This window comes from Halichoerus grypus, chromosome 4, assembly GCF_964656455.1.
Source record: "Halichoerus grypus chromosome 4, mHalGry1.hap1.1, whole genome shotgun sequence".
In the NCBI taxonomy this organism is placed as follows: domain Eukaryota; kingdom Metazoa; phylum Chordata; class Mammalia; order Carnivora; family Phocidae; genus Halichoerus; species Halichoerus grypus.
Window position 1 is genome coordinate 101,535,781 of NC_135715.1, and position 13,569 is coordinate 101,549,349.

At 36.1% G+C, this 13,569-nt stretch overlaps 1 protein-coding gene across 3 annotated transcripts in view; it reads left to right on the plus strand.

The window, feature by feature from the left end:
* RAB3GAP1 (RAB3 GTPase activating protein catalytic subunit 1) overlaps positions 1-13,569 on the plus strand; it is a 113,644-nt gene that overhangs the window by 43,061 nt on the left and 57,014 nt on the right. For all 3 annotated transcript variants that reach the window (XR_013447093.1, XM_078070716.1, XM_078070717.1), the window contains exons 6-7: positions 10,166-10,285; positions 11,737-11,902. Coding sequence is in view for 2 of the 3 variants with exons in the window: in XM_078070716.1 (XP_077926842.1) it covers positions 10,166-10,285; positions 11,737-11,902 (286 nt within the window). In the remaining variant the exon portion in view is untranslated. The remainder of the gene's footprint in view (positions 1-10,165; positions 10,286-11,736; positions 11,903-13,569) is intronic.

The window sequence follows — 13,569 nt, forward strand, 5'->3', positions numbered from 1 at the left end:
TATTCCTTATGTTCCACAAATTAGTGAAACCATATGGCAATTGACTTTCTCGAGCAGAGGTTTTGATAAGAATGAATGGTAGGCAGGATAATGAACCTCTCTACAACCCAAACCTGTCCACATCCTAAAACCTGTGAATTTAGGTTACATGGCCCCAAGGGATTAAGGGAGCAGATGGAATTAGGGTTGCTAATTAACTGACTTTAAGATTGGGAGATTTATCCTGGATTATCTGGGTGGGTCCAGTGTAATCACAGGAGTTCTTTTTTTGTTTTTTTGTTTTAGAGAGAGACTGTGTATGCTGGAGCTTGGGCGGGGTCATAGCGGCAGAGGGAGAGAGAGAATCTTAAGCAGGCTCCACCCCCAGTGTGGAGCCCAACACGGGGCTCGCACGACTCTGAGCTCAAGACCTGAGCCAAAATCAAGAATCTGACTCAAGAGTTGGATGCTCAATTGACTGAGCCAGCCAGGCGCTCCGTAAGAATTTTTTAAAGTGGAGAAAAGGCAGAAGAGAGTCAGTGTCTGAGTGGTGTAATATGAGAACTTGGCCTGCTATTGTTGGATTTGAAGAAGGTAGCCAGGAACTAAGGAATGAGGGGAGCCTCTAGAAACTGGGAAAGGGAAGGAATGAATTCCCGCTTGTGAAACTTCCAAAAGGAGCACAACCTTGCTGACAAGTTGATTTTAGCATGGTAAGACTTTTGTTAGACTTCTGACCTATAGCACTGTAAGATAATAAATTTGTTTTAAGCTACCAATTTTGTGGTAATTTGTTACAGCAGCAGTATGAAAACAACACAAAAAATAAGGGCATAAATGCTATATGCCTGGGAGGGAAGCTCTACAGAGATTGGAAAAATACACTGAAAGTACAGCTGGGTTTAACTCATGATTTTTGTCTCTTTGGTTTTGCTTTGTTCAGCCTAGTCTCTGGACCTTCAGCTCAACCACACTTTAAGGGAATAGCAGGAACAACATAAAGAAATGGCCCACAATCCTGTAAATTGTGTAGTTGAATAATTATGATGGCTTTTGAAATATATATTTTTGTGATTTTAATGCATTTTTTAGATAGCTGTAGAAAGAGATATGTGCAAAAGGACCTGATAGTTTTGAGAGAATAGTATTTTAGAATAGCTCTAAGGACGTGTAAGATGTTCTTACTCTTTCAAAAGCAGAAATGTTCAGAAGACTTCTAGTGATGGTGACATAACACAGTTGGCAGTTCCTCCTCTGCAAAAAAAAAAAAAAAAAGGTATGAAACTGGAAAAAATTGCAAAACAACAATTTTAGGGTACTGGAAATTACCCAAAAGCAGACAACAAATTAAGAAGCATTTATTTTATTTATTTATTTATTTTTCTAAAGATTTTATTTATTTATCTGACAGTGAGAGAGGGAATACAAGCAGGGGGAGTGGGAGAGGGAGAAGCAGGCTTCCCGCTGAGCAGGGAGCCCAGCCCGATGCAGGGCTCGATCCCAGGACCCTGGGATCATGACCTGAGCCGAAGGCAGAGGCTTAACGACTGAGCCACCCAGGTGCCCCACGAAACATTGATTTTTGAAAAATTACTGGTGTTTCATTTAAGATAGATGGATTCTCTGGCCATTTTGCCTGTAACTGTTACTACTGCCCCTCCCCTCCCCAATCTATGTTGGTGAGAACTGTGGCTTTCCAGTCTAGGCTGGTCATGAAAACCACCAGTTCTGTTGGCAGATGAGCAGACTTGATACGAGTAGAGGGCAAAAACCTGTAGCTCTGCCATCTAAGAGTAGTAGACTTGATTGAGAATGGATAAGGAAAAGTTGTATCTGAACTAGGCCAAGATTGTAGTTCTAGTTCAAGGCAATTGGTGGGTTAGTCAGAAATTTAATAGGGACATACTATATGTATGAGAGCCGTAGAAGAGTTGTATACACTTTTTACGCATCCCTGTATCATAGGGAAACTACATGTGTGCAGGGAAGATGTAAGAGAGCCCAAACTTCAGAACTGGTTGCAACTTTAAATGCACCCGCACCCCCTCCCAGCAGATCAGTCAGCAGGTCTCATGGGCTCAGGTGTTTGAGCATATTCTTTACCCCAATTACTGGCTTATCACAAAGCTGTATTGACAGTGGGTAGCCCCTAGGAAGCCAGCTAAGAAGAATAAAATGGTTGAATAAAGACTTCAGTAGTTGAATGTCTTGGGAAAGACAGATTGTACAGTTTAAATCTGGACAAGTTACTAAATATAAGCAAAGAACCCTCAGAAAAGTTAAACTTGGTTTTTATTATCTAAATGTAGTTTTCTTTTGTTTTTATTAACATATAATGTATTATTTGTTTCAGGGGTACAGGTCTGTGATTCATCAGTCTTACACAATTCACAGCGCTCACCATAGCACATACCCTCCCCAATGTCCATACCCTCCCCAATGTCCATCACCCAGCCACCCCATCCCTCCCAACCCCCCTCCACTCCAGCAACCCTCAGTTTGTTTCCTGAAATTAAGAGTCACTTATGGTTTGTCTCCCTCTCTGGTTTTGTCTTGTTTCATTTTTCCCTCCCTTCTCCTATGATCCTCTGTCTTATTTCTCAAATTCCTCATATCAGTGAGATCATATGATACTTGTCTTTCTCTGATTGACTTGTTTCACTTAGCATAATACCCTTTAGTTCCATCCACCTCATTGCAAATGGTAAGATTTCATTTTTTTGATGGCTGCATAATATTCCATTGTATATATATACACCACATCTTCTTTATCTATTCATCTGTCGATGGACATCTAGGCTTTTTCCATTATTTGGCTATTGTGGACATTGCTGCTATAAACATTGGAGTGCATGTGCCCCTTTGGATTACTACATTTGTATCTTTAGGATAAATACCCAGTAGTGCAATTGCTGGGTCGTAGGGTAGCTCTATTTTCAACTTTTTGAGGAACCTCCATACCGTTTTCCAGAGTGGTGCACCAGCTTGCATTCCCACCAACAGTGTAGGAGGGTTCCCCTTTCTCCACATTCTCGCCAACATCTGTCGTTTCCTGACTTGTTCATTTTAGCCATTCTGACTGGTGTGAGGTGGTGTCTCATTGAGATTTTGATTTTGATTTCCTTGATGCTGAGTGATGTTGAGCACTTTTTCATGTGTCTGTTGGCCATTTGGATGTCTTTGCAGAAATGTCTGTTCATGTCTTCTGCCCATTTCTTGATTGGATTATTTGTTCCTTGGATGTTGAGTTTAATAAGTTCTTTTTTTTTTTTTTTTTTAAAGATTTTATTTATTTATTTGAGAGAGAGAATGAGAGAGAGCACATGAGAGGGGGTAGGGTCAGAGGGAGAAGCAGACTCCCTGCCGAGCAGGGAGCCCGATGCGGGACCCGATCCAGGGACTCCAGGATCATGACCTGAGCCGAAGGCAGTCGCTTAACCAACTGAGCCACCCAGGCGCCCTAATAAGTTCTTTATAAATTTTGGATACTAGCCCTTTATCTGATACGTCATTTGCAAATATCTTCTCCATTCTGTTGGTTGTCTTTTGGTTTTGTTGACTGTTTCCTTTGCTGTGCAAAAGCTTTTTATCTTGATGAAGTCCCAATAGTTCATTTTTGCCCTTGCTTCCCTTGCCTTCGGCATGTTTCTAGGAAGAAGTTGCTTTGGCTGAGGTTGAGGAGGTTGCAGCCTGTGTTCTCTTCGAGGATTTTGATGGATTCCTGTCTCACATTTAGGTCTTTCATCCATTTTGAGTCTGTTTTATGTGTGGTGTAAGGAAATGGTCCAGTTTCATTCTTCTGCATGTGGCTGTCCAATTTTCCCAACACCATTTGTTGAAGAGACTGTCTTTTTTCCACTGGATATTCTTTTCTGCTTTGTCGAAGATTAGTTGGCCATAGAGTTGAGAGTCCATTTCTGAGTTCTCCATTCTGTTCCATTGATCTGTGTGTCTGTTTTTGTGCCAGTACCATACTGTCTTGATGATTACAGCTTTGTAATAGAGCTTGAAGTCCGGGATTGTGATGCCACCAGCTTTGCTTTTCTTTTTCAACATTCCTCTGGCTATTTGGGGTCTTTTCTGTTTCCATATAAATTTTAGGATTATTTGTTCAATTTTTGTGAAAAAAGTGGATGGTATTTTGATAGGGATTGCATTGACTGTGTAGATTGCTCTAGATAGCATAGACATTTTCACAATATTTGTTCTTCCAATCCATGAGCATGGAATGTTTTTCCATTTCTTTGTGTCTTCCTCAATTTGTTTCATGAGTATTCTATAGTTTTCTGAGTACAGATCCTTTGCCTCTTCAGTTAGATTTATTCCTAGGTATCTTACGTTTTTTGGTGCAATTGTAAATGGGATCACTCCTTAATTTCTCTTTCATCTGTCTCGTTGTTGGTGTATAGAAATGCATCTGATTTCTGTGCATTGATTTTGTATCCTGCCACAGTTATAAGTATGTTAAAAAAAATTGAAGTATATTCAGAGAATTAAAAATATGCTACCAATGCGTCAAATAGGCAGTCTCAAGAAACAGAAATTATAATGAAGAACCAGATGGAAATGTTAGAGTTTAAAAGTATAACTGAAATAAACTTTGACCAGATGAGCTCAAAAGCAGATCTGAAATGTCAGAAGAAAGAGTTGATGGATTTGAAAGATTAATAGAAATTATCCAATCCAAAGAAAGAAAGAAAAAAGAATAGAGAAAAATGAACAGCACTTAGTAGATCTGTGGTTCAGTGTGAGGTGTTACAAAGCATACATGTAATAATGGGTGTCCCAGATGAAGAGAAGGAAAGGGCAGGGGGAGGAAATACTCAAAGAAATAATGGCTGAAAACTTCTTAGATTCAATGAAAAAATATTTATGGACCCAGGACTCTGAACCAAATCTAGACACATTATCATCAACTTGCTGAAACCCAAAGCAAAGAGAATTTTGAAAGCAGCAAGAGAAAAATGATTTGTCATGTACAAAAGAACAATACTATTTGCTGACAGAAACATTGGAGGCCAGAGGGCAGTGCAATGAGATATTGAGTATTGAAAGAAAAAAAAACTGCCAGCCTAGAATTCTGTATCCAGCACAACTATCTTTCAAAAAAATAAAGATGAAATAACACCATTACATAAACAAAGAGAATTCATTGCCGGGAGACCTACCTTATATAGGCAGTATTAAAAGAAAGAGATGATAATTGGATCCATAGGAGGAATGAAGAGCATTGGAAATACTCTAGTACATACAAAAGGGATATTCTCTTAATTAAAAAAGCCCCTAATATTGCTTAAGCAATAATTATAACGCTGTACTGTTGGGTTTATAACGTAGGTAAATATAATGTATATGACAGTGTTGTACAAAGGAATAGGGGAGGAAATGGAGCTATACTGTGTAAAATTGCTAGATTTTATCAGAATTAATCCGAATAGATTTATAAATTAAAGGTACAGTTTGCAGTATCCAGAGGTGTCTGGGAGGATGAAATTGAAAAAAGAAATTGCTTATTGAACACTTCCATTTTCTCAGGTATATTGTACATGCTAGATATAAATATGTCCAAGAAAGTTTTTTATTTATCATTACTGTTTTTGGTGATCCAATATTTTATGCATATATTCTTTACACTATTCAAAGAGGCTCTGAATATATTCTTTCCTTCTTTCTGGAGGGGGGAGGGGCAGAGGGAGAGGGAGAGAGAATCTTAAGCAGGCTCCACACCCAGCACAGAGCCTCACATGAGTCTCAGTCTCACAACCCTGAGATCATGACCTGAGCCAAAAGTAAGAGTTGGACGCTTAACTGATCGAGCCACCCAGGTGCCCCTGAATATATTTCTTTCTAAATTAAGAAAGAAACTCTACATGTAGGAGATGTAAAATGGTAGCATTCAAAGTTGGTGTGTGTTTTTATGATTTTCCTATGCAAGATAAACAACAGGTACAAATATTGGTTATTTGTTGTTGCTTTCAGTCTTTATTGGAGCAAGAAAGAAAAATGTATCTTAGAACAAAATAGATAAAAATGAGTGATTGTCCTACCTTTCTCAGTTGGAGAATGTGATGCTAAGGCACATTTATATTTAAATTTAGTATTTAGCCTGTACATAATGTAATCTAACAGATTATCTAACATAAAACAGTTCTATTATTAAAAATTGCCATAGTGGGATTTTTATTTGTGTTGATATGGTTGAACACCTAATAAATTTAAATTACTAGACTAGATATTGTAGGATACGTAAAGATTTATTAATGAAACTTACCGTACCATTCTACTCCCCCTTCACTTTTCCTTTTCTTTCCTCCCCATCCCTTCCTTTCTACACACATATAAAAAGGGGGTTTAAACATCTCATACTTACTAATTTTGGACAACCAAGCAGGAAATCATGGGAAATATGGGATATGTCCATCTGGATATTTTAAGATTATGTTAGTTATATGTTTATGTATTTTCGTGCTTTTGATTTGTGACTTTTTTTCATAAATTAGATTTTACTATGTGTCTTCTGATATACATTTGTCTTAGCATTTCATGATTGCCTTTATGTCAGTAAACTTTTCTTTTAAAACCTTATTTTTTTTTTAATGACAAGTATCATGTAGTATGAGAGGGTTCTGTAATTATTTACCCATTTTTTTTTTCCATTGAAGGATATTTAGGTTGTTTTTAGTTTTCACAATGAAACTGTTTACAATGAACATCATTATGCATAAAGGCATACCTCATTTTTGTGCTTTGCTTTATTGTATTTTGCAGATACTCATCTTTTACAAATTGAAGGTTTGTAGCACCCTATGTTGAGCAAGTGTATATCTGCAAGTCGGTTTTTCTAGTAGCATTTATTCACTTCTGGTCTCTGTCATATTTTTATAATTCCTGCAGTATTTCAAACTTTTTCATTATTTTTCTATTTATTGTTGTAATCTGTGATTGCTGAAATCTCAGAAGATTGTTAGCATTTATTAGTAATAAAGTATTTTTTATTTAAGGTATTTACATTTTTTTTGACAAGATGCTGTTGGCACATTTAATAGACTACAGTGTAGTATAAAAATAACTTTTATGTGCATTGGGAAACCAAAAAAATCATTTATACGTGCTTGATTTTGATATTTGCTTTATTGTGGTGATCTGGAACTGAACCCGCAATATCTTCAAGATAATGCATTTGTATGAATGTTTTTGTAAAATAGATAAAAAGAAATATAATTAGTACAAAGTTTGTGAATTTTAAATATTGATATATCCTGCCTTTTTGTTCTCCAAAAATGTTTTAAAAGTTTATACCACCACCTGTGGCATGTCCCAAACTCTTGCCAATACTGGATCTTACCAGTATTTTATATTTTTTGCCAATTTAATTGGTAAATAGTGATTATCTTCCCTTAATTTTATTTTCCTAATCACTAATAAGGTTGGACATCTTTGAATAAAATGCTTAGCTGTTGATATTTCTTATTCTTTAAAATATGTATCAGTTTTGCTCATATATTTGTTTAAATTTTTTTTGTTGTGGTGAAAGATAACAAAATTTACTATTTTAACCATTTTTTAAGTGTACACTGGTGTTGAGTACATTCATATTTTTGTGCAACCATCACCAGTATTCAGAACTTTTTCATCATCCCATATTGAAACTCTATACCCATTAAATGATAACTCCTCAATCCTTCATCCGCCAGGCCCTGTAACCACCATTCTATGTTCTGTCTCTGTAAGTTTGACTACTCTTTGTACCTCATATAAATGTAATCATATGGTATTCATCCTTTTGTTACTGGCTTATTTCACTTAGCATTAAGTCTTCAAGGTTCATCTGTGTTGTAGTATGTATCAGAATTTCTTTTCCTTTTAATGCTGAATAATATTGCACTGTGTGCATATATCACATTTGTGTATCCATTCATCTATTGATAGGCATTTGGGTTGTTCTACCTTTTGGCTGTGTGGATAAGGTGCTGTGAGCACGCATGTTCAAGTATCTTTGTGTCCCTGCTTTTAATTTTTCTGGGTATATACCCAGATCTGAAACTGCTGGTCATTCTGTGTTTCAGTTTTTGATGAATCACGGTACTGTTTTTCCATAGTGGCTGTACTATTTTAAATTCACACCATTCATGCTCAGTGGTTCTCACTTCCCCATATCCTTGCCAATGTTTGTTGTGTGTTTTATTTTGCTTGTTACAGTAGCCATCGTAGTGGGTGTGAAGTCATATTTCATTGTGGGTTTGATTTACGTTTCCTAATTAGTGATGTTGACCACATCTTTTCATGTGCTTACTTTCCTATTGTATATGTTTTTTGGACTAATGTCTATTCAGGTTCTTTGTTCACTTTTTAATCAGGTTGCTTGTTTTTTGTTGTTGATTTTTCTCATTTTTTAAGGCCTCCACTTAATGTTTGCTTAGTTGAAGGCATCGTCTCAGGCCTCAAATAGGTCTAATACAGATAGTAAATCAGTGATATATATTGATCCTTCAAAGATAATAATAGTACCTGGAAAAATACAGTAGAATTCAGAGAAGATAGCATATTTTTAACAGGAGTGGTGGGGTAGTATTTGAGGTAAATCTTCAAAGAATGTATCAGTCAGATACTGATAGAATGAGGGAAGACATTCCAGTTAGAGGAAATAAAGACATAGAGAACACAATTTTATTGCTTATATACAGAAAGCAGTTCGGTTTGGCTTATTTGTTGTTATTGGGAGTATACACTGGCACATTTGTGTGTGTGTGGAGAGGGAGAAGATAGTTTGGCAGCAGCTATAACAGATACAGATGTTCTTTTATCCGGCAACTTAACAGGATTTTATCCTATAGATAGATCATGACCTGAGCCGAAGGCAGTCGCTTAACCAACTGAGCTACCTAGGCGCCCCAGAATAACCAAGAACTGTTGACTGTGGTTTCACTCTAGTGTGGGTGATGGCATGGGGAAAAATGTTCACTTGTTTTGTTTTCTTTCTTCCAAGGACATTAAAAAAGAGAAAAGCGTATTTTTTAAAACCTTTAGAGCTTAAAATTCATAGCTCTGGATTCTTTCCAGTATTTAATGCCATTTCTGTATAACTAATTTTTGATTTCAGGGGTAGGAGGATAGAGGCAAAGTGAGAAGATGAACTAAATTTTTGTCATCTAAACAATAAACAGATTATAGCTTGGACTGTTTTTATTTTTTGATCTTTATCACTGTGGGATTTCTTGAGAATGTTCATAAAAATAAGCCTTCACAACTCTACATATCAGCGTTAAAATAAATTAGGCAAATGGGTAATGCCTTTCATAATTAATTTTAAAAATATTAAATAAAAATACATTTAGGAGTGACTAGAGCAGGAATTTTCAATAGGCAAAATCACTAACTTGATCTTATATTTTTGTAAAGTTTGGCCACAAATTTGTGTTATTTAAAGGACTTGACAACTAAATGAGAAGTTTTCATTTTTGCAAGATACTGTAGCAAGAGTAAGCCATTCTCTGATAATTTTGTGACTCCTATCTGATGTGTTATTGTGTAAAAGAATATAAGAATTCATTGGAGCACCAGCGTGGCTCAGTCAGTTAAGTATCTGACCCTTGATTTGGGCTCAGGTCATGATCTCGAGGTTGTGAGAGTGAGCCCCGCTTCAGGCTCTGTGCTGGGGGTGCTGCTTAAGATTCTCTCTCTCCCCCTCTCTCTGCTGCTCTCCCACCCTCTCTCTCTCTCTTAAAACAACAACAACAACAATATAATAATTCCTTAGTTGAGTAAACCACATTTTCACATTTAGACAGCACAAATACATGATGGATGATAATTATTTTCCTCCCATTTAGGGAATCTGTCAAACTCTATCTTTCCACATCATTGGACTTAATGTTATCAGTTAATTAAAAGCAAGATTTCAGTCTTGGAAACTTAACTTTTAAGGCAAAACTGTTAATGCTTTTCTTTTGTGATTTCAGCAAATTGCTTTTAATTTGTCAAGAATTGAGAGGAATTAGGTGAATAATGGAAGTGTTTTACTAAATGAAGGAAATTCATGTTATTGTCAGTTCAGTTGCCACTGAGAAAAAAGAGAAACACCTATATCTCAGACATGACTTGCTAAAATGCAGGGAGATTTTTTCAAATAATGGTTTTGTATTCTGAAGTTTTCCCTGTTTAATGGCAGTGGTTCTTTTTTTTAAAGGTATGGACTGCGGGAGTTTGTGGTGATTGCCCCTGCTGCAAACCATGATGCAGTTCTCAGTGAATCTAAGTGCAATCTTCTTCTGAGTTCTGTGTCTATTGCTTTGGGAAACACTGGCTGGTAGGTGAACATTTTGAAAAACCTAGACATTGAATTAAAAACTATTTTTAATTATAATTAATGAAGGAAAATGGTTTCTAAGTTAAGATTTAAAAAAAAATTCTTAGGATTCCTACTTATGCATTATTATATTGGAATATCATATAGAAGGACAAACTCAAAACCTTTAGTGAGTGCATTTCTAAAGGGAAATTTACTGAAATATGCAATGAATATTTGAAATGAGTAAATTGTACTCTTTTTGTGTTTCACTTTCAAATGTTTAGTTTATTTAAATTTTGTTACAAAATCTAATTTTCAAACTTAAAAACAGATCGTTGAATTGTTCGACCTCAACTGAGATTGCCCAAGTCAGATGACTCAAACTTTTTGCTGCTCTATGTATGTCCGCAAATGACTGAAAATGCTGAGTATTGATTTGGGGGTTACAAATAAATTTTAGGGAGTAGGCTTATTTGCAAACATGCAAATCTGTGAATAATAAGGATTGGTTCTATCTTCAAATGATAAAGTAAAAAATATTTCACCACTAATGTTGTTTTGATTTGTATTGTTTCATACCTGTGAATCAAATTTTATTTTGCCTTTAAAAGGCTAATATGGTACTGATGCCAGCAGGCCTGATCTGGACCCAGAGAGGGTCCCTCAGGACCAACCAGAGGGATCCCTGGATGCGTGCAGGATAGAAATCAAATGTGAGCCAGCAAGAGATGAAAGCGGTATTTATTAAAGGCATAGAGAGAGTGGCAGGTACAGAGTATCTGAGAGACTCAGGAAAGGAGGAAGTCTCATCGTTGCTTCTGGCCTGGGAGTTTTTGTTGAGGATCATGGTCTGGTGTATGTGTCCTCTCAGACATCCAGGAACTGGTTAGATCAAAGGTGAGGGCCCATGTGTTATTCCTTGGAGCCTGGGTATCTTGACATGGATATGTCTAGTGCTGGTGGTCTGGAATGCACATATGATAGCTTTGTCTGGTCATTCTCACCTGGTCCTTCCTTAAATGTTATCTTTTCTAGAGAAATCATTAACTCCTTGTCTCTTACAAGGAGGACATAAACTACTGAGGCATGTGTAAAGTGGGGGTGCAGGTCCTAGCAAAAGTAGAAGCAGGAAAAGGAGCAAAAAGCAGATTTTTATGGAGTCCTTCAGTCCCTATCTTAATATGATCATTTTTATTCAAGAAAATTTTCATTGCGCCTTTTTTTTTTTTTACTTTCAGCTATTTTAAAACAATTGTCTGAATATAAAGTTCCACTAGGTGATCGTTTCTTCAGCTTATTAGTGTACGGAGAAAAGAAACTAACTGTGTCTCTTATAAATATAAGCCTGATAAATGATCCTTGCTTAGTGTTTTTAAATATTTGAGATTAAAATAATGGGGAAATTTTTAGATTTAGGAATTAGTGTTTAATGAACTTAAAATCTAATCCTATTTAATTGTGTCCTACAGCCAGGTGCCACTCTTTGTGCAAATTCATCACAAATGGCGAAGAATGTATGTGGGAGAATGTCAGGGTCATGGTGTCCGAACTGATTTTGAAATGGTTCATCTTCGGAAAGTGCCAAATCAGTACACTCATTTATCAGGTCTGCTGGATATCTTCAAATCAAAGATTGTGAGTTTGTATTGATACTGTCAGTCTTATCTGGGATCCAGATGAAAGTAGCAGTTTGGTAATTTTATTGAGTATGTAGAAACATTTCTCTATAATATTGATAACGTAATTAGTGGAAGAAAGATATAATTGACTATATAAATTACTATGTATGTTCAAAGAAACAGTATCCAGTTAGATTTTCAGTGTACTAATGCTAAAGAACAACTAATTAAACTAATTTTGTTCAGTTTGTTAACATTTATTTACTGTGTTATCTCTTTCTACTCTTTCTCCTCTAATAGTAAAACAGTTGGCCCTTGAACAGTACGGGGGTTGGGATCCTGACATCCCACCTCCCCTGTGCATAGTCAAAAATGCACTTATAACTTTTGATTCCCCCAAAACTTGATTATCATTAGCCTGCTGTTGACTGGAAGCACACCAGTAACATAAACACTTGATTAACACATATTTTGTGGTGTTATATGTACTATATATCATATTCTTACAATAAAGTAAGCTGGAGAAAAGAAGATGTTACTAAGAAAATCATAAGGAAGACAAAACACATTTATAGTACTGTACTGTAAAAAGCTCATCTATAAGTGGACCTGCATAGTTCAGACCCATGTTCAGGGGTCAGCTATTGCCAACATCCCCAGATGAGTGTGCTTCAGGTAGCTGCTTGTTAATTATACTAGTTTTGCAGTCTTTCTGACGGTTGGGAAATTTTAAAAAGGAAAAAATAATGAGGAAAATGCTGAAATTTCTCTTTTAGTAGGTATGGTAGCTATTTAGGATTAGAACTTAATTTCATAAAAATGTTTTCAATGTTGAGGCCCTAAATAGTGTAGGGTAGGATTATTACCACCCAGATAAATCCATTTGACATTTTTTTAAAAAAGTAGTGCATGTCACCATGTTAAGAAATTTAAATAAAGTAAAAGCTTCCTTTCATCTCTCAATCTTGCTCCTCAGAATAACTACTGTTAGCAGTTTCTTGTGTTTATTGCCACCAAAAGATCATAGAAGCATATATTTTAGAGAGTTCTGTGTATGTATGTAAATTTTTTTCAAAAACTTTGAAAAGCTTTAAGTACTGCTTCATTCTACATGTGGTGTTTTGAGAAATATTTGAAAAAGGTAAGTATGTATATATTTCTGTCCCATTTGTTTCCCTTTGTTCTCTCACCAGAAGTTTTCAATTATGTATTTTTAGATCAGGTTTCTGGTCAGATCAGGTTTCTGGTCAGATGCAAATATTAATACTTTATTCCTTCTTCAAAAACATTAGTGAACATTATTTTCATGGATCTTTTATGTCCCTTACGTAGCTGAACTTCTCTTTATTGAAACTAGGGACCACCTTGATCTGTGGAGCCTAATTTAGATTATGACAGTTTGCTAGTTGTACTTTTAGAAAAAGTGTTCTTAATCAGTTCATCACATTATCTGACAGAACTTTCACAAAACTCACTCACCTAGATATGAAACACCTCTCAAAATTGATTTTTTTAAAAGTAGGCTCCACGCTCTATGTGGAGCTTGAACTCACGACCCTGAAATCAAGAGTCGTGTTCTCTACCAACTGAGCAAGCCAGGCGCCCCTCAAAATTGATTTGATAAGAGTTAAAATAATTGAGAGTTGTTTGGGTACTTTAGGGGTTTTACATAGCTAAAACTAC